The sequence below is a fragment of the Protobothrops mucrosquamatus genome, unplaced genomic scaffold (assembly GCF_001527695.2).
Source record: "Protobothrops mucrosquamatus isolate PMUCROS unplaced genomic scaffold, P.Mucros_1.0 scaffold13, whole genome shotgun sequence".
NCBI classification, from domain to species: domain Eukaryota; kingdom Metazoa; phylum Chordata; class Lepidosauria; order Squamata; family Viperidae; genus Protobothrops; species Protobothrops mucrosquamatus.
Window position 1 is genome coordinate 303,955 of NW_015386400.1, and position 27,833 is coordinate 331,787.

General features: G+C 37.5%; 1 protein-coding gene across 1 annotated transcript in view; it reads right to left on the reverse strand.

The window, feature by feature from the left end:
- The window catches only part of ARHGAP21 (Rho GTPase activating protein 21), a 45,713-nt gene extending 26,929 nt beyond the window's left edge, over window positions 1-18,784 (reverse strand). The window contains 5 exon segments of the mRNA XM_015810639.2: window positions 1,424-1,478; window positions 8,284-8,362; window positions 9,172-9,264; window positions 18,487-18,511; window positions 18,606-18,784. Of these exon segments, the coding sequence (XP_015666125.2) occupies window positions 1,424-1,453 (30 nt within the window). The 5' untranslated portion in view covers window positions 1,454-1,478; window positions 8,284-8,362; window positions 9,172-9,264; window positions 18,487-18,511; window positions 18,606-18,784.
- Window positions 18,785-27,833: the final 9,049 nt, after the last annotated feature.

Genomic DNA, 27,833 nt, shown 5'->3' on the forward strand with positions numbered 1-27,833 from the left:
GACAAAACTCACTTAACAACTATCTTGCTCAGTAACAGAAATTTTGGGCTCAATTGTGGTCATAAGTCGAGGACTACCTATATACATTTTTCAGTATCCTTTTCAAGCTAATAACATTTATAAAATAGTATAGAAACTTTATTGATTTAGTCATTTGACCATAAGAAAGTATAACACTAATATTAATAAACAAATAGACAGACAGGAAACAATAGGACTTGTTCACAATAAGTCAGCACCCCAGCAGTTAATCCCAAAATGATTTAAACATTCTGTCCTCTTTGAAATGGTTCTTGATATAAAGAATACGGTTTTTTTTTTGCTAATGATATGCAAGTTTGTGTGCTGCAAAAGGTAAGGCAGTTTCTCCTGAGTACTCCTGTATTTTTTAGTTTTTAAATGAAATCTAAATAAGCAGCTCTTTCTGCAAAGTATAATTTACTTCAAAAAAAAAATGTCAAACTGTCTTCAATGCCTGGTGCTCCACAAATACACAGTTTTTCTTCAAATGGAACTCCCATACCTTATCAGGGAGTCTCATGGTTTGAAACAAGTGCTAGAAAGAGCTCTTTTAAGACACTGAGGCAGTGGTGGGATTCAAATATGTGAACAACCGGTTCTCTGTATAGATGCTGCTTCCAGAAGTCCATTCTGGGCCTGCGCAACAAAAAATTAGCTACCGGTTCTGCCGAACTGGTGTGAACTGGCTGAATCCCACCTCTGCATTGAGGCAAATAAATTTTAAATGTTTTTCCAATTGGGAGGTTGATTTGTATTGAGCCAGTCACTACAAAGTCTTAAAATATTTAAGTACTGCAATATAATCTTGGGAAGTCACAGTAGTGACTTTGTTTGAAAAATTTCCTGGCCTTTAGATCTAAATGGACTGGGAATTGGATGGCAAATCCATATAGTGAGATGATACATCTGAAAGAAGAATCACTCAATCTCAAGGAAGCATGCCATGCAACTGATCCTTGAAACATGGTTTGGGTATTCTATCTGGATCCATAGAAAAGATCTTCAGTCGCTAGTTGAATTATTATTAGATGGGTTTGTATAGGGATTGTACCCAAACCTGCGTTTACTACTGGAGTTGGTATAGACTTATCCACCTCCAAGATACATTTCAGAAGAGTAGACTGCATCTGTTCCATAAGAAGACAACATAATTTATATTCATTTCACTAAAATGAACTATAACAAACACAAAAAATATTTTTTCTGTAGTTCATGTTTACCTATTTTTATACCACTAAAACTGAGAAAATAAATAAGAGAGGTGGGTGATAATTTATAAATACAGAAATAGTATTATTCAAAGTTTCATTACTTTTAATATGCTAATTAAAAACTTGAATCCCTTTTGCAAGAATATTATGGAGACTTTGATTTTAGATTTCAGATCAGAAGTATAACTTACAAGTTGAAGAATGTCCTCATCTTTTGGCATAACGCTAAGTTCCAAATCATCATCACTGTGAGGAAAAATAAATACACAACTTTATTATCAGGGAAATAAATTAATATACTAACAATGTGAGAACGAATTTCATTTCTAACTATAAAAATAGGAATGTTAATAACTTTAATAGTTACTCTTTTTCAAAAATCCAGCAGAGAATATAACAAAAACCCAGCACAGAATATAAATATTTATTTCTCTTAACACTATTTGCTCTGAGTCACTGATACTTTTTAAAGCACTAACACTTGCATTCATCTTCAAAATTACCTACATGCAGATAATTTATTATGCAAAAATAAATGATGAAATCAATGTATTCCTGCCACTTAGAAAAATAAATTAAATAAATTAAAATAAAATAAAACAGATCATTTAGGACAATGATGGCGAACCTTTTAGAGATCGAGTGCCCAAACTGCAACCCAAAACCCACTTATGTATTGTCGGTGCTGGGTGGGTGTGGCCCATTGGATGGGTGTGGCCCTTTGGGTGGGCGTGGCCCATTGGGTGGCCGTAGCTGCAATGGTAACAGCAGAGTGGGTGGGACTAAAACGTTCAATCAATCAATTCCAACTTTGCAAGATCTTTTTTTTCCCAAGAGAAGTTGAAATTGATTGATTGATTGATTGAACCTTTTTTTTTTTTTTTGCCCATGGCAGCGGAGGCCTAAAGCGAAAAGGTTTTATAAAACCCAGCTGAAGGCCTAGGACTGGGGCGATGGCGCATGTGCCCACAGAAAGGGCTCTGTGTGCCACCTGAGGCACACATACCATAGGTTCACCACCACAGATTTAGGATATCTCCTGTTCATACTGTGCAGTTTCCACACAAGTAGTCCTTGACTTATAACAATTGAGCCCAACATTTCTGTTGCTAAATGAGTTCTGCCCCATTTTATGACCTTTCTTTCTCATCACAGTTGTTAAGTGAATCACCACAGTTGTTAAATTAGTCAAACTGTTGTTAAATGAATCTGGCTATCTCATTAATTTCATTTGTCAGAAGGTCACAAAAGATGATCAAATGACCCTGGGATACTGCAACCATCATAAATATGAACCAGTTGCCAAGCATCCAAATTTAGGTCACATGACCATGGGGATGCTGCAACAGTTGTAAGTGTGAAAAACAGTCGTTGGTGCTGTTTGAAATTGTTCTGCAGGCAGCAAGATCTGACTGCTGGCCCAGCAACGGATTCTATTGCAAATAAGGGCTGTTTCCAAAGGAGGCAGAGGAGGAGAGGTCCCGGGGCTTATGGAGCGAAGGAACTGGATGAGGCTGTTGGCAGGCCCAGAGGATGGGAGAGAGGATCTTGGAGAAGTTGGTAGCGACGGCAGCGTTCTCCCGGGGCGAAAAGGAGTGAGGCCTCTTTAAGGAAAAGGTGGAAGAGACAAGATCAGAAAAAGGAAAGGAGGCGAGGTTGCCGTGCAGGAATACAAGCTAATTTGAGGGCTAATCCACATGGAGCTCCATTTCCATCTGTCCTGTTTGCCATCATTCGCTCCCTAGAGACTAAAATGGAAACTCTGCAACTTGAGCTGGCCATGAACAAGGAGTGTATATCGGAGGTGGTGACCCTTTGAGAGCTGTATGCAACGAAATTTCATTTTGATGTATGCCGATTGGTGTACTTTCAAAGTGACAATAAAGTTGTTGTTGTTGTTGTTGTTGTTGTTGTTGTTGTTATTATTATTATTATTATTATTATTATTATTATGTCACTTTTTTCAGTGCTGTTGCCATCTCGAATGGTCACTAAATGGCTGTAAGTCAAGGACTACCTGTATGGAGGCATTAGGTAAGGGCAAAATGTGCTGTTGTTTCTTCTACTATCTCTATGTGGAGTAATACAATTTCCAAGGAAATGTGAATCAGTATTCCTTTTTTAAATCCCTTTTAATAGAAGCTAAGTAGCTGCACCTATATATAAATGTAGAAAAAGCTGCATACAAAATAGCCTTGTGATCCTGGAAGAAAACATAACTCTTTTAATGATTCAAAGAGAGTTTCTTTGCTTGTATTGTCCCATTGCAAAGACCCTCTTTCAAAGGATTTGATCAACTCCAGAAGCAGTATTATTCCACATACAGATCAGACATAGGGAACATAAGAATATAATGTAAAAAAAGAACTAGGATTTCAGCTAAAGTTGGCAGTTTTGCAGATTAGACTATCATGATAAGCGGTCCCAACATAAATTACAAAACAGGATATATACATTGGTTACTGATTTGATTGATGCCACCTTCTTAGTATCAATACAGCCTAAAATTTAACTTTCCAATATCATTTTTAAAGAAAGCCATTAAAATAACATTTCCTAACTGTTCTTTTTGCAGAAAATTTTCTAGCGTTAAACTTGTGCAAATAAATTTCACTGCATTAGCATTTTTAATAGTTTATGTTGCCAAATCTTTATAGAAATGTTATAATTTGTTGTCTTAATGCTACTAATAATTTATGAATGCTTTAAAAATGTTCACATTAAAATATGAACTACCAAATGGAAGACAGATCAAGCATAAAGAAATTTAGTCTATTTTTTTTAAAAGAATCCTATGTAAAATTCTGATTAAACACATAATTTTAGTTTCACACCTGCTGCATTAAATTGATTGATGTAAAAAGAGGTTGAAGAAAAATACAATGACATCTTAGAGGAATAGAATCATACTTGCTTTAATACAGTGGTTCTCAACCTTTTTAATACCGCGACCCCAACCGGGGTCGAGGACTAAACCGGTCGTAAGTCGAGGACTAAGCCGGTCGTAAGTCGAGGACTACCCAACCAGTCGTAATTCGAGGACTTTCCCTGCCCGGGAGTGCCGCGCATGCGTGGTTCTGCCCCCTGCGCCGGCTGAGGCGTAGCTGGCAAGTGGCAGAGACGGAGCAGGCCGACCACCAGCTGGCCCAGCCCAAGGGAGGTAAGGCACCCGCCGGAAAAGGAGAAAAAAATGGCGGATAAAAAAATGGCGGACAAAAAAAAATGGCGGACAGCCTTGCTTGGCGACCCCCGTGAAATGGTCAATCGACCCCAAATGGGGTCCCGATCCACAGGTTGAGAACCACTGCTTTAATAAAAAATAAAACACACCTCAAGGAGTTACAAATAAACATCTAAATCCTGATACTGTATCTTCTATTAATCCATGTTTGATTATTTTATGAAATTCTCAAAATTACATAAGAAATTCAAGATGTACTTACATATTTTTAAAAAATCTTTATATTATTCCAAAAGTAAACAGTATATGTATTTTTGCATTGTAAAACTACAAAATGTATTTGGGAGCTTATAAAAGAATACGTAATATAAATGTTTGAAATACTTGTATATAGACTTTTAATATTCAAAAAATGGTTTTCACTGAATGTTGATTTTTCCATTACCATAAGAATTGCAATCTCTCTTTTGGAATACAAGATGTGCTAAAGAAGAGGTAGGAGCTTGTGGCCTTCTGAGTACTGTCAGAAGGCCACAAGTACCTAGATTTTTGGCAATTCTAATAGAGCTGATTGGAATGAGGATCAACAACATCTGGAAAATTAATGGCTCCGGCCCTGTTCCCACATCGTGCTTAATTAGGCCAACAGGAAAGGAAATCATGTCATTGGGCTAAAAAAAAAAAAAGAATCAACTGACCTAATAAATAAATCCCAGGGGCTAATATTTAGCACAAAATAGTACCACACTTACAAAGGATTAAATTAATTCCAGCTATCTAACCATGTTTGGGGGACACCAAATCCCAGTCAACTGCTCTTTTTTGTTTAAACAGACCTGCAAGAAATAGAGGTGGAAAGAACAGGCCGAATTCAATCTCCCAAACAGTTTGCCCGGCCATTCAGAAAGGAATTAATAATGAAGCCTGCCAGTATTTCCAGGGAGAAGAGTCCATTGATGGGTTACCAGGCATTTTCTGAATGAACATGTAGATAGTTCTTGTGATCGAGCAGTTGTTCAGCAGCTATTCAAAGTTATGATGGCACTTAATGAGGGGGACTTACACATCCTTATAATTGCAGCCATCACCGTGTTCCTGTAGCCACGTGGCTGCAATTTGAGCACTTGATAATTGGCTCATAATTATGACAGTCACAGCATCTCAAGAGTTACATGATCATCACCTTCACTGCTGGCCTCCATCAAGCAAAGTCAATGGGGAAGTTAGCAGGGGGACACAAATCATGTGACTGCAGGATACTGTGCCTATACAGGATTCATTTAGGGATGGCAATTAGAACTGCCACAATTGCTATTGTAAGTTGGCATGATCAGGTGACATTGCACTTTACAATTATGTTGCTTAGTGACAGAATTCCTGGTCCCAATTGTGGTTGATAAGCAAGGACTACCTATATTCCTGAAGAATGACTTTTGACCCAACTAGTGTGATTGTCCATTAGCAAACCAAACATAAGAAAATTGGACTTGGCTAGTGAATGTCTGGATTAAGTGACATAAATCTGGTGTAAGATGCAGTGAAATTCACTTCAGAATTATTTTTATTCCTGTAAATCAGGGCTTTTCAACCTTTTCACCCATTGTACTACTTTTCAGATAAGGCAATATCCGAGTACCACCACTCGCAAACAAGGTATCAAAAACTTGAACCCCCCCCCAAAACAGGAAAAAAAATGAGAAAGTACAGGTAGTCCTTGACTTACAACAATTCGCTTAGTGACTGTTTGAAATTACAAGCGAATTATGACCTTTTTTCACACTTATGACTGTTGCAGCATCCCCAGGGTCTTGTGATTTACATTTGGATGCTTGGCAACTGATTCATATTTATGACGTTCAGTGTCCCAGGGTCATGTGATCAATGGCGGGGGGGGGCATGGCCAGCTGATCACTCAGGTTGCAGGGTGCCTGTGGGGGGGGATCCGTGGGTCTCTGGTGGAGGGGGATGCGACTGTGGCAGGTGCCTGCCTGCCTTCCCTCCCTCTTTCCCATTGTCCCTTCCTTCCTTCACCTCTCCCTTTGTCTCTTCCTCCTTCCCTCCCTTTCCCATTTCCCTTCCTTCCTTCCTTCTTTCCTTCACCTCCCCCTTTGTCTCTTCCTCCTTCCCTCCCTCTCTCCCATTTCCCTTCCTTCCTTCTTTCCTTCACCTCCCCCTTTGTCTCTTCCTCCTTCCCTCCCTCTTTCCCATTNCCTTCACCTCCCCCTTTGTCTCTTCCTCCTTCCCTCCTTCCCTCCCTCTCTCCCATTTCCCTTCCTTCCTTCTTTCCTTCACCTCCCCCTTTGTCCCTTCCTCCTTCCCTCCCTCTTTCCCATTTCCCTTCCTTCCTTCTTTCCTTCACCTCCCCCTTTGTTCCCTTCTTCCTTCCCTCCCTCTCTACCTCTCAAGCCCCTGTGGGCTCGACATGAACGGGCAGGGGGAGGGGTCGAGGACGACATGCGGGGAGGCAAAGGAGACCAGCAGCCAGCGCCGTTCTACCTGGCAGCGTGGATGCCTCCCAACCAACAGCTGAGCGGCTCCTACTCTTAGCTGCCGAACAGCTGATGGGCGGGAGGCAGAGGCAGGGAGGCAAGGGCCGATGGAGCAGCCTGAAGCTGAAAGGCTCTGTCTCTTGGCCGCCGAACAGCTGATGAATGCGAGGCCTGGAGCACAGCCGAAGGACGCTTACGGGAGCACAGCCGAAGGACGCTTACGGGACTGGAAGGCTGCAGCGCTGCAGCTCCCATTGCCCCTTCCTTCCTCGTTCCTTCGTCCTGTGCTACACCGCCCAGACCCCAACCTGGTTTTGACAGGCAGCAACACATCACGGCCCTGCCTGTGCATGCAGAGGCAGAGGAGAGCGCACAGGCAGGGCGGGAATGTGGCTGGTTCACCTCCCGTTTTCAGGCATGTACGTTAGAACCGGCTTACATGAAGAAGTGACTTCCCCCCCTCTAATAATTGACTTTCTCCTAGCTTCTCCAGCTTTCCCTAGCAGGAAGAGATCAGCCCCTCTCGCTTGTCTGATCCAAGGGGTGCACGGGCATCCCAAGACCCGCTCCAGGCCCCCACTAAGCCATGATTCTCGGTTTGTAGAAAAGATGGGGGAGAAAGGCGATTAGTCAGCCAAGAGCCTAGCTGTTTCAGACTTTAAGCCAGGGCTTTTCAACTTGGCGGGCGGGCAGGCCGGCCATGGTGGAAATGGGGAAGGGTTAAATGCTGCGAAACAGTGGGGAGGGGGAGAGAGTCAGGCGGGCGCATTTCTCCCTCCACACCCGCGTTCTGTTGGCTTTGCCTAGCGCACGTCAGTAAGAAGAGGGAGGGGAAGGGCAATACAGATCCCGCTGACCTGCGTGCACCAGCAGAAGTCAATCCGGTTGCTGCACAATGAGTCCCTGGGGAGGGCGGGGCCTTGCTCTGCACCTGCGCTCTTCGCGCGCCCCCTGCAGGGCATGTTCGGTAGGATTTGTGCAGGCTGCCGCCAAACAGCATGTTTTCCACAAACAAGTGAGCTGGGAAGGAGCGGAGGAGGGGGGAGAAAGGCGACGCGGGGGGGAGGAAGGCGACACCGCGTACCACCAGCCAGGTGGTCTTACGCGTACCACCGGTTGAAAAGCCCTGCTGTAAATGTTATCAACAATAAAAGCCAGATTGAAATGCTTAAACTGCAAGAGGAAAAACTAGATGTTTTTAACCATTCACCTTCATTTGTTAACCATTTGACTTTGAGGTTTAATTATAGTTCATCATATCTTATCATCACAGAATAAAACATATTTCATAAATCAATCAATACTTTTTGAAGATATATTTTATATGAAAATAAATATTTTATATGAAAATTCAAATTATATTTAAAAATAAATGGTTTACCTGTTCTGAATTAAAGATATTACTTGAGAAAATGTCTTTCCTATGACACTTTCTCTGTTCACTTTTATAATTCTGTCACCTACAGATAAAAAAGGAAACAAAGTCATTCTCTTCTTGATTTAAAGTTGACACAAATGTTTTAACAAAAAAGGGGGAATTAAAAACAATTCTAATTTTCTTCTTTACATCTACTATAACACTTTTAATTAGGAGATGAGTCACAGCAACTGGACTTCCAGTTGCCATGACTCACTTTCCAGAAAATTGTACATGGATGACTGAGAAACTTTGATATCATAACTAGGATTATTCTAAAAATACCAGGGATGTTATCATGGATGAAATCTACGAGTGTGGAACTCATTTATTATTCCAGATCTCATGGCATGTACACAACATGGATCTCACAATATGGAAATACATAATAACGTCTTGCCTTTTTCTAGCAATATATGAAGTGGTTATGGCTTTCAAAACTCATTAACTCTTTTAAAAATCCACCAAAAAAACCCCAACTAGCCATAAATTATTAAAACTGCCTAAGAAGAATTAGCTAGATATCACTCTTATCCAAGTGTTCTTTTATTATTCAAACATTGATAAAATAATTCTATTCATGACATTCCAGTAAATGTCAATTTAATGAGCTAATGGAGGTGAAGGAATTTCCACCATAGTCAAATAACCATTAAATTGTTAGTGGTGTTATATGCACATGTAAAACATATAAAATGTATTCATGTATATAAAATGTCAAAGTTATCCGGACTGATTTGCCAAACAATGAACTTTGGCATAAAGTTTAAATTTGCCTATTGTTATCTATAAAATTATACACCAGCCAAATTCAGAGATATGATTTACTATATACAGAGATGTGAAAGACACCTGTGGATAGTCCAGCTTCAAAAGCAGGCCCTCCTTCTCTAACTTGTTTAACAAATATGGTATCCACTGGCTCAGGCTTCTTTCTTGATTTCCCTAAAAGATAAGTTGAACATAAATATTGAGACCATGAAATATTTTATAGATAGAAAAACCTTGTAAAAAATCAGCATTTCATTACAGAAAAATTAATAGTTGCATTTATTTGCATTTTGTAGAGATTATTCAAGTTTTGAATTATTAGTTTTATTGTAGTATCTAGTAATAAACTTTTTATCCACTTTTCACAAACTGTGTAATATGTGGTAGACCCCTAAATAGCTGAGTCAGATGGCAATTATGAAGATTTTCTGAAACAGCTTAAATAACAGCTTTGTGGATTGGTTTCTTGATGTTCACTTTTCAGTAATATATGTATAGCTAGAAACAAATAAGAATCTTGAACAGCTGGATATTTGCAGGCCAGATAGACCATTATTACTGTTACTAATAGTAATAATAATGGCAGCAATCTTTTCAACAAGGCACAAAACAATGGAAATACACCTAGCTGAATGGGAAAGCTAGAAGACAGAAATTAACACATTCCCATTATAATTGGAAGATACAAATTGTATCTTATAGTGATGTGTGATGGATGAATTTAGATCCTTCTAGAAAAGACTCTATTTTTCTTTTGAAAAATTATATTTAAGTTTTATTACAACAAATAAATTATTTACTAATTAAGAAAAATTGTTGCTTGTGAACATCACTAAAGCACAAATAAAACAAAGTAAAAATGCAATGTAGGGAAAGGATATCTCTGCTGTTAATACCTAGTGAAGCAAAAACAGAGAATAACTTCTGATAAATGTTTAATGAAGTAATAAACTTGCAAACTCATTCATATTTCCACCTATATTTGCTGTCTTCCAATGTAAAAAAAAAGCAAAGTTCAGTCTTTCACTATCTAACACAACATAAAGTGCATTCAATTTGGAAACATGGCTGCAAGTAAACTTCTTTGCTAATTTTACTGCTTTACTGTTTTATGATCACCAAATTAGATAAATAAATGGGCAGGTTTACTCAAAACTTAATTTTGAAATGTAAATTGAAAAATGCAAGCAAAGATACTACACATAATAAGGTTATTTGTATTAGTTACCATAAATATATGTGTGAGGCAGTTAAAATAAAACAACCTAAAGAAAATAGACTTAATAAATGGTGGCTATATATGATTCAGATGAGGGCATTTAAGTGAGACTAAATTCCCAACATTATTTGTAGTTCTGAATTATTTAGCAATAAAAACTTAATGAATTTCTTTCTTTATATGTCATTAATTATATTAATATATCAACTCACTTAACATTTCTCCTCTACATTTGCATAGAATTTCAACCTTCTTCAGTCTTAACTGAAGATTGTTACAAATTATCCCAACATTCTTTCTGCATCCTTTAGAATATTCTCCAACATCTATAAAGTTGTGAGAACTTTTTGCAAATACTTGGGGATTTATAGTGGTTTCCCTAACATTTACCAAAATTAAAGCTCCCTTTTCATACCCTTAAATCCATGAATCTCTCCCCAAAGAAGTCCTTTTAAAATACAAACCTTGAGCTAGTTCAATGAAGTCTACTTCAGCTCTTGAGCAAGAGAAACTGATGCATGTGCTATGGCCAGAAAATTCTGAACCCATTCTTTAGGAGTTTTTACTTAACCACCATTCCACCCTGTTGCAGTCCAAACCTTTGCGCACCTTACAAGCAATAGCAGCTTACTTTAAAGGTTCAGAAGAAACAAACAGGCTCTGGCTGACACAGCTGTGGCTAATGGTGAAATGTAAGGTCACACGATCCCACCAGTCTGTGAATTATTCTATTAACTCATTTTTTGCTTACAGTCTTATTATATTAACACTTTATGCTACAGAATTTTTGAAAATAAGCAGCATGTAGATTATGGTAATAAATAAATAAGCCTAAAACATGGTTAGTGCTTTTTCCTTCCATATTCTACAACTGATTGAGCTTTTTGATACATTTTTTATCCAGAAGAAAATTCATCAAATACTATTTATACTGCTAAATATGTTCTCCAAATTAAATCAGAAAAGGATTTCATATCTAGAGAAGAATGAAACTGATTGTGCATTTTGGTAAAATTATTTGCAAAAATTTTAACTCAAGCTGATTGAAATTATTCATTTTTCAACCTATTTTCAGTGTAACAGAGTAAAGGAAGAATAGTTCTTTTTCATTTCAATAAACTTTATTTACACCAGGGGTGTCAAACTCAATTTCATTGAGGGCTGCATCAGCATTGCGGTTGCCCTCGGGGGGCGGGGGGGCAGCCAGGGTGGTGTGGCCTACTGGGTGGGTGTGGATGGAGTGGGTGTCGCCTACTGGGTGGGCATGGCCAGCTCTACATCGTTCGCATCAAGGGTGCCTGTGGGGGCCTGGGCAGGAGTGGAACAGATCTGAGGGTCTCTGGCAGAAGAGGGTGGGACCGGGCCAAGTGCCAAGGCATGGTCCATTTCTTCATTCCTCACAAAGGGTGACACCTCCCCAGCATGCACCCAGGGGGCGGGGCTGACAAAGCAGGGGCTGGTTCCTCGCTGTTTCCAGACGGCCTTGTGGAGCTAAGACTGAATGCGTTTCAGCATAGATGGCCACCACAAAATTGTATATTGGTTCCCGGCTGACCTGGGCCAGGGCCAAGGCAGCGGGGGCCGTTCCCTCACTGTTTCCAGGATGGCTTCGCGGGCCACATGAAACCACTTCGCGGGCCGCATCCGGCCCCCAGGCCTTGTGTTTGACATGTCTGATTTACTCTATCTCCATGGTATGAGATGGCAAAAATGGTGCCCATGAAAATGTGAAAAGACAAATACTTATCTATTTTAAATAAAATTCAGTTTATAAAATGATTAGCAATGGAGATATATTGGCCTTACATATGTATTACTTTTCTATCTGCTGATTCTAGTATAGGCAAACAGGCAAATCTCAAAAGACTTCTGAAAAAAAATAGGGTTCTCAGAATATTGAATGTTGGGGTGCTCCACAGTGAACTGAAAAATGTTTAATAATTTACTGTAATGATTTAAAGGAATAGCTACACTGCATTTTCTAAATAAGTATGAAGTGACTACAAGCTGCAGCAAAAATGAGATTTAGTAGCTCACATAGCCTGAAAAGGATTCACTGATAGACGAAAATAAGGAAATTGAAATTGCAGTTGCCATGGATACCATTACACAAAATCAAAAAGCAAATGGGTAGAAGAAGTAACAGAAAACACAATGATAAATGCATAAAAATATCTTAGAAAGATTATATTCTCTACTTCATTTAACATGCTTTTCAAAAAGGAAAAAAAAGAATATATTATTTGACTGAAATGAAATTGAATGAATGTATGTGTACAAGTAGTCCTCAACATATGACCACAATTGAGCCCAGAATTTCTGTTGCTAAGTGAGACAGCTGTTAAGTGAGTTTTGCCCCATTTAATGACATTTCTTGCCACAGTTGTTAAGTGAATCGTTGCAGTTGTTCAGTTAGCAAATGGTTGTAAAGTGAATCGGGCTTCCCATTGACTTTGCTTGTCAGAAGGTTGCAAAAGGTGATCACATGACCCTGGGACATAGCAAAGGTCATAACTATGAACCAGTTGCCAAGCATCTGAATTTTGACCACATGACTGTGGTGTTACTGCAACTGTCTAAATAAATGGTTGTATGTCAAGGACTACCTATATATACATATTCTCCACTTAAATAAGGTAAGACTTATCATATACCCACATACCTTTATATCATCCTGTTGAATTTTAATTATCTAGTAATGTTCTCAATAGTTTCATTTATTTTATATCCTGTCTTTATAATTTTTATAAACAACTCAAGGCACTGAGCAAAAAGACAAGGCATTGTCTCCAAAAAGACAATCCTATGAGCTGTGTTAGGCTGAAAGAATGATTGGCCCTGGGTCACCCAGTTGGCTTTCATGCCTAAGATGGAACTAGAACTCATGATCTCTGAGTTAGTTCATAATAAAGACTGAAAGTACTCTATTTTGATTTTTATAGTTATAATTGATATAAAAAGAGAAAATAATATCTGCATTCTAGAACCAATAAGCATTTCATCATAAAACACATTGAAGTATTCTAATAGCTGAACATTATCTTTTGTATGCAAAAAGATACAGAAAAGCTTTGACCCATCTCTCATTACACTAAAATTTCACATCATCTAATACATGAGTTTCAAATTATAGAAAAGGAAACCCCATTTCACACAACTTCTAGTTCAGTTATGGAACATACTACCTCAGGATAAATTATATCTTAGTTAGTTGTAAAAGTTGTAAAAATTTGACAAATACTAACTACTTTTCATGATAGTGATACATTACATCCTAGATTCAAAGGAAAAATTAGACACACAATCTAGGAGAAAAGCACTCACATAGGGTAAATGATGTACTGCATATCAACAACTTCCTAATTTTAACAGCCTTAAATGTAGGAAGGTAATTTTTCAGAAAAAGAACCATCACACCTGATTCCATTTCAGAAAACTGCACCTTTGGAGTTAACAGTCAGATTTTTATCAGCAAAAGGGTAGGGCAATTTGGCTTCCACCAAATTGGCTGCTCTTATTAAAGTAAAACAGCTGCAGTGAGTCAGGATTACATATTTTAGCTTTACAATTGAACAAAATGCTAACTTTTCAGAATGGACTTGACAGAATTATTTATTATTTTCCTCATTTATTGCTAGCCTATGTTCAGTCTAAATGGCCCTAAGAAAACAATTACATAAAAGTCCTTGTTTTTATGCATGAAACTATTTCTGGATCTAGAACATGTTCATTACACTTAGATAAGCCAATGTCAGAAATGAATCATAACCATTTATGTCTCACTGATTGGTAATCAAGGAATCAATCAACAATGATTGATGGCTGTGAAGCATAATTTGCTAAGTTAGCTCCATCTATTACTTTCAAAGCAATTGCTTCTCAAGTTTTATTCAAGAATTTCATACTTTTACCCAACTTTGCCACTAGGTGGCTCCTGTGCATATAATTAAAGCATCATCATAGCAGCAATTTCACTTATAAAGAATAATATAAGTCTATCATATCCACTATGACAAGTGGGCTTAAATAACATCGGCTACCTTATATCTTAGCTACTATATAAGAATGTAAAAACAGAAGCTTTCTTATGCTACTTTTATATGGCCATACTGAGCATGAATTCTGAGCTATTTATTCCCTCGTAATACAGAATTTTATGGTGCCTTTTCTATGTTTTATAAATTAACTCATTCTTAAAAATGTTTTTAATAAAACACTTATTGAGACATACTGTGCATGCATCTATAATTGAGAAATCAGTAAGTTTTATTTTACATGTTTTCTTTATTTTTAATTTATCTGAAAATGTATGGTTTTAACATATAATTATGTATTTTATAAAGATGATGGGCTATTCACAAAGAGACAGATTTAAAAACTCAGATGGCATCCACAACCAGAAAATCAAACCCCACTATTATATTTATTCATTCATTTTATTATTAAAGGAGGTCCTGGAGGGATGTCACTTTTATGAGATGATAGTCAACTGGATACAAATCAAATCAAATAAATACATGGTCCAACAAAGTGAACTCCATGCATAGGAGAAGTTGTTCTAAATAAGCAACTTACTCTCTTTCTGAACTACTAGAATAAAGGAGGAATAAAAACATAATAATGAAGGAACCTAAATAATTAACGTAGTCCTCAACTGATGAGTGGAATGGAGACTGCCAAATATGGTTGTAAGTGTTGACAGTTGTAAAGCAGATCATCACATGACCAACCAGATTTTAAGAATGCTTTTGTTAAGCAACCATGATGATTGTTAAGTGAACCCATTGTTTGCTATGGGCATTTTTGCCAAAAACTAGAAGTAGCCAGTTTTCCGCAAAAATATTGTAATTGCGGTCATATATGTGTGCGGGGGGGCAGCCATAAAAACTTCAGAACTGGGTCATAAGTACTTTGGAGGTTCTGTCATAACTTTATAAGTTGACTAGCTGTACCCCTATTGCTTCTTTGTAGAAAGTCAAGGTGACTTTCATGAACCTATACTCGCTGCTAAATGACTAGATTTTTTTAATGTATCCAATGGCCAATTAAAAATTGACTTGATCAATATTCATGCTATCTTAAAACTACCATCCATTTCCCTTCATTTTAATTCTATAGTTACTTAAATGGTAACTCCCTCTTCTTTAATTTACTCCATTTTGTCCCTTTCAATCTCTTGAACACATAGGCTTCCATCTTTGTCAGTTGCCAATATTTACTTCATAATTCACAATTGTAAAACTAGTATTTAAATTTCATTTTTTCCACCTGTGCACATGTAAACCTAAGCTGCTATTTATTGCCCTCAAGAAGCATAATAACAGGACTCCTTTAAGGTAGCACATGCTAACATAGTTTACTATTAATACATCCACCTGGGACAGACCCAAATACTGAAAATCACAAAAAAGCAATATCCTCCCTATCTTAGTTTCTACTTTCATCTGCTTTACATTCTTCATAGAGATATTGTCAAGGATACAATTTCCTGGCTTCAAATATAATCCTCACTAGCTCTAGTAATTAGTTGGGGGGGGGGGGTAATAAAGAAAGTAGAGTTGAGTTCTTCTCAGCTAAGGCTGTGAGCAAAAGAGAAACTTTTCCTTTTCTCCCAGGAATCTGTTGCAATGTTTTCATGATATCAGGTAACTTGGAAATTGTATTTTTTCCAGATACCTAAGATCCATGCACAGGGCCTAGCTATTCACCAAGAGAGACAGACAGATGTGGAAAAGATAATGGTCCTTTAAATCACCCTTAAGAGATGTTTGCCCTAGATCAGATCTGTTAGTTTGATAAACAAATTGGTTTGAATTTTATCTAGGTTACTGTGTTCTTTTTAAATGCTTTATTGTGTTTTTGTAAGTGCTAAACCAGGGCTTTTCAACCAGTGGTACGGGTGCCACCTGTGGTACATTGGCACCTGGCAGGTGGTACGCAACCATCCTAGAAAAGTGGTAGCGGGGGAGGGGAATGAGCTGAACCGGTGGCAACACCGCACAAGCCTGAGCGAGAGATGGCTGGAGCTGCAGGGCTGTCAGGGCTGAGCGGAAGCGCCAGGATCAGTGCCGCTTTCCAGCTGATCAGCGCTTCTTCGGGGTTGTCAGGGCTCAGTGGAAGCACCAGGATCAGCGCCAGGCTCCAGCTGGAGCTCAGCGCTGATCCTGGCACTTTTGCTGAGCCCAGAAGAAGCGCCGATCAGCTGGAATGTTGCAGCATCTCCAGGGTCGTGTGATTTACATTCAGATGTTTGGCAACTGAGTCATATTTATGACAGTCACAGTGTCCCAGGCTCATGTGAAGTGACCAAAACCTGCTGCAACCACCCACCAGACGGGGGGAATAAAAAACAAACACCTCCCCACCCCACCCCCGCTGCCAATCCTCAACAGAAATGTTCACAACAATGAAAACCTCGGACAGGAGGAAGAGCGTGGCCGGGCGGGCAGGCAGATGTCTTGCTCGGCTGTGGCTTGGGGGGCACTTTTTTCAGTGCCATTGTAATTTCGAACAGTCACTAAGCAAACTGTTGTAAGTCGAGGACTACCTGTACTTTATCACTTTTTTCCTTTTTTTTTTAATCAAGTTTTTGACACCTTGCTAGGCAACTGGTGATACTAGGATGTTGCCATATCCTAAGTGGTACAATGGGTGAAAAGGTTGAAAAGCCCTGTGCTAAACCATAAGAAATCCTGTGAGTGGGCAGCATACAAATTTAATTAATATTAAGTTAAAAAGTTATTATTTGTCCATGTGTATTAGTATGTCATCGTTTTTAATTTATGTCATCATTTAAAACTGGCTTCCTTGTGCTTTTGTTGATTTTACCGATATGGATTTATTATCACATTTATGATTCTAAGGATTCAAATAGAAGATCCTGGTAAGACAAAGGGAGAGATTTTCTCTAGACATCTTTGATTATTTCGTATCATTTTCTATCCAAGGCATTGCTGTATATGCCTTAAAAAGGAACAAAAATATGAACACATTTCTTCATAAAGTCTATTGATGAGCCTATTGTCACCAAGCCTATTGTCAAATCAACACTGAACAAACTTTTGTATTCTCATTATCGGATATGATATGATATGATATGATAACTTGGTCTAGTATAAGTTTGGATGACTTATTTAGAAAAATCCTAACCTGTAATTTTCACATCTGTGCTTAATAAAAATATGTAGTATCCTACTACATCCTATTAAGGTTCAGGCAGTCCATCTGACTTATGGATAACTTATATCTATGAACAGGCTGCCTATTAGTAAAAATGGTGAACAGCATTCTTTCTTAAGCCAATGAACTGCTAAAGCTGTGCAATGTTTTCATGAATTACTTAATATATTTATAATATATTAAACACACAGAGATATATTAATATATAAGTATGTACATGTATTATAATATTATAAATATATTAAAATATATATTTAATATATAGCCTGTTTTCAGCAGATCATGAAAACATTGTGTGGCTTCAACAATTCATTGGCTTGAGGAAGGAGAACTTACATACAAATCTGAGTTAAGGACAGACTTGAAAACAGATCTCATTCTTAACCCAGGGACTGCCTGTATAAATGTTTAACTCTACTTGCATATAATATGCAATTCCAGCACTCTGATAATAATTTCCAATTTCATAATGATTATAAAATATATTTAATATCTACAACTGAACACGACTAAAACTTGTCAGAGTTAGAGATAAGGGCCAAAGTTGAAGATCCCTTAAGACAAACTTACGGAACTGTGGGTATTTTCCAGCCTGCTAACTACTCTGAATTCAGCAAACATAATTTTTAGGGTATATCTCTTTCATGAGCTGTATAACTTTCCAATTAGCATTTTTACATACAAATTAACATAAAATGTTATGTAAATTAGTTTTGAATAAAAGATAGAGGAAAACATAAAGTTTGCCAGTTCTTCAATTCATGATGGTTATGTAGATGTCCAGATTGTTTTTCTTGTCTTTTACTACTGAATTTTACAAGGGGGAAGAGGAAAATATTTGGAAGTCTATTTGGTAGACAGAAAATGTTACATAGCATATGTACATTTACAAATTTCACATATAACTTAAATAACACACTACCAATATTTCATCCATATATTCTAAATATTCACAAAAAAGTAGAAAGTTAAATACAAGTATCAAAGAGAAAACATACCACGTCTATTTCCATTCTCTTCATCCTGTAAAAGATGCAGAAAAATCCAGAGTCACTATTTTTTTTATTACAACCCTTTTATAATACAAAAGGTTTTATTCATAATTCATTTCACTCACTTTTAAAGAAATCTGAATAGCAGATTCTGGGGGGTAAACAATAAAGTGTCTTAAGGTAAAACCAAAACCTAATGGTGACCGTCGTAAAACTATCAGTTTGAGTCCAGGCCAAGACAAAGTTTCTTCATCTTCTGACAATGACACTGTTTCACACTGCCCTTTTTCATCTTCATGTTTGGATACCTAGGAAGAGACAAGAAAAAACAAACAGTTTAATGTCTTTAATTTCATGTAGTACATTATGGTTTTGGAAGCAATTTTACTCAGGGAAGTGGACCTGTGCAAAAGACTCTTATGTTATTCTGTTGTTTTGTTATATATCAAACTTCAATGTCGATTCTATCAGTTCTTCTAATATAATAATTTTATAACATAAATGAAACAGATAAAAGAAAATTATATATCCTTCTCTCTACCTTATCCTAAACCACGTTATACCATAAAACTAAATTCTTACATTAGCTTTTTGTTCATAGTAAAGATTTCTCAAGTGTCCTGGTCCAACTCTTAATTTTAAGATGTTTCACATTCTAGCATGACTTATATTGTCAAGATCTCGCTGTAGTCAATCAAGCATGACTTATACTGTCAAGATCTCACTGTAGTCAATCAAGCAAAGAAAAAACTCCTTAAGTTCTTTTGTTCTCTCCCTACCCACCTTACACTAAGTATCCAATCTCATATTCCTTTGTGTTTTCCAAAACCCATTTGTTAATTTTGCATGTTCCTCTCTTGTATGCCTTTATTCTTAATTGTAAAATCTTAAGCAAAAGTGATGCACTTAGTACCACTACAGTATATGCTTTTTAGATGTAGTCTTGTAATTTGTATAAAATTCCCACTGTCTTCCACAATTATATCCGTATTAATTGTAGACACTTGTATAACGTATCATTAATGTTTACTAGTATCCACTATTTTAATAGATACTTTCCTGTCATTTGTAAGGTTATAGCCAAGCCTTCTAAGTATCTTTGCTACTCTATTCCTTCATAGCCTCATGTCTTGAATAGTAAGCAAGTTGTCTGATTTGGATCCAACTCATATCTTTTTTCAATTTTTCTGAAGTACAGAAAATAGTTCCAATGAAGATACCCAAGAGTAACATGGGAACATTTTTAGTTTAATTCAACTTGATTATATATTGAACCAATTAATTTAACTTGGAAAGTTATACCCTAGCATTCTGATAACTTAACCAAAGGTTCTGTATAGAAGTATATGCAGTCTTGATTCATTTTTCTAGTTAGTAATAGAGCCAAAGGATTTCCCTCATGGCATACTTCCAAGATTCCCAGGCATTTGGAAGGAAACACCTTGAACTGCAATGGAAACTATGGCAAGGTGTACTGTACTATAGTACAAAACTACTGTTCATATCTCACCCTCCCACACAAAGAAGCAAGGATTTTAGAGTTTGCCTTGTAGAAGGAGAGGTAAAATTTAGTTCCAAGTTTAAGGACAAGTTTAATAATCAACAACTACTTTTTCTTCTTCTTCTTGTGCCATATCCGTTATCGGATGTTGGCGATCATGTTGGCGATTTTGTTTTTATCAGCAGCCGCACGAAAAAGTGCTGCTGAGCTTTGTCCAAACCAGTCCCTTACTCAAGAATCAGTATGATTTCAAGGCTGACTGAGTATCCATTTAAATATACATATAGTCTATTTTAATGTATCTATGAATCCTTTCTACCCAAGAGAACATATTTCATATTTCATCACATTTCAAAACAGGGCTAATATGGGACAGGCTATCTGCAGATGCAATAAGGGAGAAAAAATGTAGTTTTACTGCCCTTATCACCACTAGATAATCTTAACAGTAGCTCTAATCCAGGCTCAACTATATTTGTCCCTTGTTAAATGCCAGGAGCATTCTATACATCTCTTCTCCTAGTTCATCTCCTTCATCTCTTCTGTGAACCGCAGAGAGTGACGGAATCCACAAGAAAACAGGTGTGAGTCAATCCAAAATCTTGTGGTAACCAAGGCTTCAGCCAGGCAGTGCAGCAGACCAGCAGGATACTTTCCAAGCTCTCTCTAAAACCTATCCAGATCCATCAGTTGTGAATGTACACTGATCTACAATAGTGGTGCCAGAAAACTTAATGGTAATCAGTGCATGATCTGATCATGACAAGCGGGTCACCAAAAGCTCTCCCACTTTCAGATCCAATGAGAAAGCCAGATCAACTGTACAACCTCTGTCCTGTTTCGGGTCCTTAATGACATGGGATACGCCCATGGTTGTCATGGTGACTATGAATTCCTGAGCTGCTTCTGATCCCAGTCGTAAAGAGGCTGCCACTTGAAGACCCTTAAGACCTGTAAATGGAGTTCAAGCAACTTAGGCAGGAAGGCTGCTATGCAGTAGGGAAGCTGTACATAGCAACAATCCCAATTGATCCTTAGAACCCAACAAAATGAACAGGGTATCAAATTTGGCAACCTGTGAAGCAGCATTCTTGGAATGGAATCCTTTTAAAAGATGTTCCAAAGTTGGAGCAATGCAATAGATTACTTTGCAATACTTGTCATTATGGTGACAAAGTAACATTATCTAGTAATTATGGGCCCCAATCCCAAAAAACATTTTTGATTTGAGGTTAATGCATTTACATGGTTACCATATTCATAGTGGAGGGATAAAAAGAAACTGGTGTTAGACACTGAGAAACCACTAAGACTTTCCAAGCTAGTTCCCATGAAGAATATTTGGCTTGCATAGAAAAGAGACTGATCTATAATTGAAGTATGAAATATATATTTACAGTTTTTAAAATCCAGAGGAAATGTCATCTCTAACAGTTACATGTGACAAATTATATAAAAATAAAATTAAGAGATAAAATACTTCTTTTAATATATGATAGGACAGGCATGTATAGGTCTTCTAAATTGTAGTTCCATCATGTATAAGTATTGTCATGGGTCGTCTTATAGATACATTTGTATAGATTGATCTAAAGGAGCGAAGCTTAATATCCCTCTAATGGAAATATTAGAACTGGTTGTCAAAATGTGGAAATTAATCATTTATTCTTCTAAGTAACTATTTTCATATTCCAGATACCATGTTTGTCTTCTATTACAAGAAGTGTATTGCCATTTTTCTTTTTCCCTGTATAGGTAGCAATTGGTTCAAAATACTAAAGATTTAATCTAGCATATCTGTTTTAGACTGAGGGCAGGGGAGATTGTTCTATAGTACAATAGTAAGCACAACTCATTGAAACTGCAAGATAAAACTGCTTCTCTAAAACATGCATAAAAATATTGAGAGATGAACAGTATCAATTCAGTTCCACTATCTTATGCTTCAACTGACCCTCATATTCATTTTCATTAAAATGGTTACTCTGAAGTCTGTGATTTTGTGGCTATGGAATTTAAAATGGCCATCAATGGTTCCCTAATGATGTTGATCTTTATACTCCCCAGTTTTACTTGCACAGTCAGTTCAAGATCTTCATCAAACCATAAGAACCATACAACTAAGTTTTGAGAATGTAATATAAGGGAATCCATATATAAAGAACTATTTATGAAAGATAAAAAAGGTGATAACAACAGTGGCAGGCATTTTGTTGGGTCCAGCAGAGGACTTCTGTCTATGAGTATTTTGGTCAGTTGTCTCGGGCAGAATACAGCCCATTTTTGCACAAATGAGCAAAGCTTGCCCATTACTTGCTACTGGAGCCTGCCTCTCTTCATAGGCTACAGTTGAGGTGAATAAACTGTAAGGTCACCTTGAGTAGCTTTCCCCTCCCCCCCTTCAAGGGAATTTACATCACAACACAAAAGATCACCATGCTCAAATGAGGATGGAATGTCTACTTGGACAGTGATCTCTACCATTATACGAAAAAGAATACCCTCCCCCTCTTTCTACAATGGAAGCAGCAATGTTTTCAAGAAAAAGGACAGAATGATTACACACACACACACACACACACACACACACACACACACACACAAACCCAAGAGATGTCTAAGTAAAACAGGCCTAATACCTTTTTATGGCTTTGCACTGAGACTTCTTAAGTATAACTAACTGTTAATATTAATTAACTCAAGCTTCATGAGACAACAATTAGCAAATAAATGATGATTAGAAAATAAATGCTTATCATACTGTCTGGAGCTGTAAGTTGGTTATAAAACCAAAACCTTGTACCACATCCCTAGCAGAACATGGGCAACGTTCTAGCCAGTAACTTAAGCTACACTTTAATGCAGCCCATCAGCTCTGCCGAATTCAGCTTAGATTGCTTGTCTTCCATCTATTCTCATACTTTTCATGTGGGGCAGGCAAAAATAATTTTTACCCTTAATGCAGAGACTACCAGCCTTCAGCCCTTAACATCCGTTCTTTCAGTGCTTATGCATACACCAACACACAATCTGTTCCTTCCTTAAAGTTCAGTTCTACATTTTAAAATTCAAAATTATTTCTAAAAATGTATCATTTGCCCTGAAGCAAAAACAAAGTTAACTTTAGTAACATCAGACTTCAGAGTTTCAGAATAAGAACAACTGCTGTTGCAGAAATCCAAACTGTACTATCTCAACTGACCTTCCTTGTATAAGCAGCTTATCTTGTTTATTTTAACTTATTTTATGTTTCTTATTTAATTGTATAAATTATAAATAAGTTATATACTATTTATTTCTTTCCAATGCAATGACAAATTCTTATAATATATACTGCTCACAAAAATAAAGGGAACATTTTAACATGGAACTGAAGGAGTTTGCGTTCCCTTTATTTTTGTGAGCAGTATATATTTGTGGTAATCTGGACATTAAGTAAATGAACTGGCAATCAATTGGTAACTTTCCCTAAAATATAATAACAATTAGAACTTCAAACTTTGCATGCATTGTAAATTTGCCTCTCCCTAATATATCTTATTCTTGAACTGAGCTACCTTTTCCAAAAACTGCAATCTATCTTTAGGAAAAGAGTTCTCAATAACCAATTTAATAGTTAAAAATAAATCAGCTAAGGCAGAAAGCACACTAAATACCCAGCTCACAATCAATTACTAAAGATTATGGCATACTATAAAGAATTGGAGATGGAGTGCAGAAAAAGAAAGGGGAAAAAGAGTTTAATTTCCTCTTTTTGCAGCATAATGCTGTTTTTCCTGCTTTATAAACTACTAAATATAATGAACAAACCTGACCACTCCAAGAGCAATAGAGGTTACATATCAAATTCCAGTTGTGGTTGATCATGCAGTCTAAAATCTTGAACTGGGCCATGACTGCCTATAGCGAAGGCTGCATCTCTCCTCTGACTCAGCTTTTGCCTGTGTAGTACTCAGATCTGCAAGCTATGCAGTGAAGAGACTCGGGAGAGAGGTCTTTCCCTCCTCCCCCCCCCCCGCCCTGCTGCCAAATCAGCAATATAGCAAACTGCAGAGGGCATTTAAAATGCAAAATGGTAGTGTCATATTCTACACTGACAGAAAAGAGAGAAGGGGGAATCCCTGAATATTTTGATATCAAAAACTCCAGTGTAGCTGAGATCTCTCTATCTTCTTTGCAACTAAATGTATTAGAACTACATATAAATCAAGGCTGCAATTCTATACAAAACATCCTGCTATTAATAGAAAAGAATATCTGTAGTGTAGCTCAGGGTTGAACTGAGGAGTCCTCTCTGAGCTTGGTTATTTGCTTGCAGATGTTTCATTATCTGACTAGGTAACATCTTTAGTTGTACTGAGTGTAGGGCTTGCTTAGTTTATATACAGTAACTTGGTCTACTCGTGTTGATGGGGATGGTTTTCTCCTTGGCAGTTCCTTGCTTATTATTATTATTTTCTATTTAATAGTCTGGTATTAATCTCTTCTTATCTGGGTGTTGGTACCTTGAGGATGTGTTTCTGGTTTTTGTTTCATGTTTAGCTTATTTATTGTCTGATTAGGTTGGTGTCCTTGGATGTGCTGTGCTAATCTTCTGCCTGGTTGTTTCTGAGATGTTTTTGATGTATGGCAGTGTTATATTTCAGAGCTTATGTTGGCTGTGCTGAAGTGGATTGAATAATTAGTCACTTTTTGATAAAGTTGTGTGAGTATCTATTTTGTTGGAAGATGTTGTACAAGGGATCTATTTCCTTTTTATGGTGTTCTGGGTTGCTGCAATTTGTGCTCATCTGAATAATGGTCTTACACAGCTCCCCTTTGGTAATGGAGCAATTGGATAGTGTAGATTGCTTTTTTGATAGACCTGTGTTTTAACTTGCCATCATTGACAGACTGAGCTTCTTTTACTTGCTCCAGTTCAAAAGCATATAAATGCAAGCAGATAAATAGTTACCATTTTGGTGGGAAGGTAACAGCATTCGATCCACCTCTGGCTTATTGTCATGCTGGTCACATGATCAGAGAACTGTCTTTGGGAAAAAAATTATCTTTGGTTGAGGAATACAGGTAGTCCTCGACTTACAACCACAAATGAGCCCAAAATTTCTGTTGCCAAGCAAAACAATTATTAAGTGAATTTAGTCCCATTTTATGCCCTTTCGTGCCACAATTGTTAAGTGAATCACTGCAATTGTTAAGTTAGTAACATGGATATTAAGTGAATCTGGCTTCCCCATTGACTTTGCTTATCAGAAGGTCGTAAAAGGTGATCACATGACCCCAGGACACAGCAACTGCCATAAATATGAATCAATTGCTAAGTGTCTGAATTTTGATCACGTGACCATGGGAATGCTGCAATGGAAAAAGATCTTAAGTCACTTTTTTCAATTGTAACTTTCAGCAATCACTAAATGAACTGTTGTAAGTTGAGGACTCTCTGTTTAATGTTTGTAAAAAGATCAGAAAAAAGCTCAGCATAGAACCACTTTTGTATAGCCTATACTGGCCTCTACATTTTATTGAGACTTTTATAGATGGCATACTTTTTGTGATCTCCCAGAATACCCCAAAGTGGGCAGGACTAAACATCTTTTACATGCATTTGTGGAGTTTTAGGTATAAAACAAGTGCCTAAACTTGGCTGGTACTAAAGGAATTCATTTCAATCATAAATCTCCCAAAACACCTCTGAAAATTGTTTCTGGTTGCATTCATTTTTGGAATATGGCCTTTGATATGTCACATAAAAAGGCAATGGAATTTGTACACTCAAAGAAACTATATTGGAAGAAAAACAATAGCTTTCTGGTTTCAGTGTTAGTTTCTACAAATTCTTGCAATAGCACTGCTTTGCTTTGGCAATTATGTTTGCATAAGTCAGTGGTGGCGAACCTATGGCATGGGTGCCAGAGGCGGCACTCACAGCCCTCTCTGTGGGCACACATGCCATCGCCTCAGTCCTAGGCCTTCAGCTAGGTTTTATAAAACCTTTTCGCTTTAGGCCTCCGCTGGCGTGTACAAAAAAAAAAAGGTTCAATCAGTCAATTTCAACTTCTTGCGGGGAAAAAAAAAGATCTTGCAAAGTTGGAATTGATTGATTGAACTTTTTAGTCCCACCCAGTCTGCTGTTACCACCACAGCCACGCCCACCCAATGGACCACGCCCACTCAATGGGCCACACCCACCCAATGGGCCACACCCACCTGGCACCCGACGATGCATAAGTGGGTTTTGGGTTGCAGTTTGGGCACTCGGTCTCTAAAAGGTTCGCCATCACTGGCATAAGTGAACCATAGGTACTTCTACTTTCATGAAGAGCATTTATTTTGACACTGTCAGCATCAAGCAATATTGAGAGATAATGATATCTATAACAGTCTGCTTTTGCCTGTTTAAATTTAACTTCATTTCCAATATGACAAGTGCTTTCAAAGAGAAGCTTTCCTAAAGTATTTCTTTAGAAATAAAGGCCATAAATTACATTCCTATTTAAAGTTCTTTATGCAGTAGTAATACCACAGAGCTGGAAGCAAATGATAAAGCTGGGCTTGATTTTTGAAAATGATGCAGCAGGATGGTATCACTGAAAAAGTTGCTTATGGTTTAATACTGATTAAATCCTTTTAATTTTGAGAGAAAATAAGAGAGGAATAGATGGAGACACAATACAATCTTGCATTTCAGCAAAAGTGAAGACTAGTAAGGGTGGAATTATTCTTCCATTGTTTTGTACACAAAAAATACACCCCTAAATAGGACAATGGAAATATTAAAATTATTGGAAAGTTTCATTTTTCCTTTTATTTTTCAACTGCTATAAGCAATGTAATCAAGCCAAGAATGTACATGTGACAAATACTGCTGCATACTACCTATAAAACAACACTGATATCTGTAGCTCTCAAGAGGAACAGTTTGAGGCTCTTTCATTAATAAGTGTAGTTTTTGCAGTCCCTTAAGACTCCCAGGAATGATAGACATCCTCCTTGAGCAAGATCAAAAAGTCACTGCCTCCATTAAAATATCTAGGCTATGTTTGCATTCTCTACCTGAATTGTTATCAACAAAGGTTGACAACGATTTTACTATTTTGGTATTTATCTTTTCAACCCAGAGAAAACAATCTTGAACATATCTGAATATCACAGATCTCATCTGCTACAGGAAAAAAAATTACTAGTTGTTTCCAACTTCAGTAAAAAAAAGAAAAGAGGTACAGGTACTGGTGAAACAGGTTATCCTTCTTAATGAAAGTCAAGAGTTCAGCAGAGAAAGCCATGGATTTGGATATAGGTTTAATAATACCAAGAGAAGACCCATGAATTAATCATACCTAACTAACTTACTGTCAAATTTCATTGAGCCTATTATATGAATGAGTAATTCTTGATCCAATTCAGCATATGCAAATTATTTTATTTCTATATGCATTGACCTCAGAGAATATGTAGCATCTTGCAACATTAAATAGGCTAAAATAGTAAGCATTATATATGCTAAAATAGTACTAATAAAATATATTTATAATATAAGAACAATTAGACAGTTGAGCCTCGATATTAACTACAGAGAAGTCAGCTAGTTCAGAATGCGGCCGTGCGGGGGATTTTGGGGGCCTCTAGATACTCCCATGTAACACCTCTCCTGCGCGAGCTGCACTGGCTGCCAGTGGCCTTCCGGGTGCACTTCAAGGTGTTAGTAACAACTTTTAAAGCGCTCCATGGCAATGGACCTAGGTATTTGCAAGACTGCCTCCTACCAAATATCTCCCTTCGACCAGTCCGCTCCCACAGAAAGGGCCTCCTTAGGGTGCCGTCGGCCAGTCAATGCCGGCTGGCGACCCCCAGG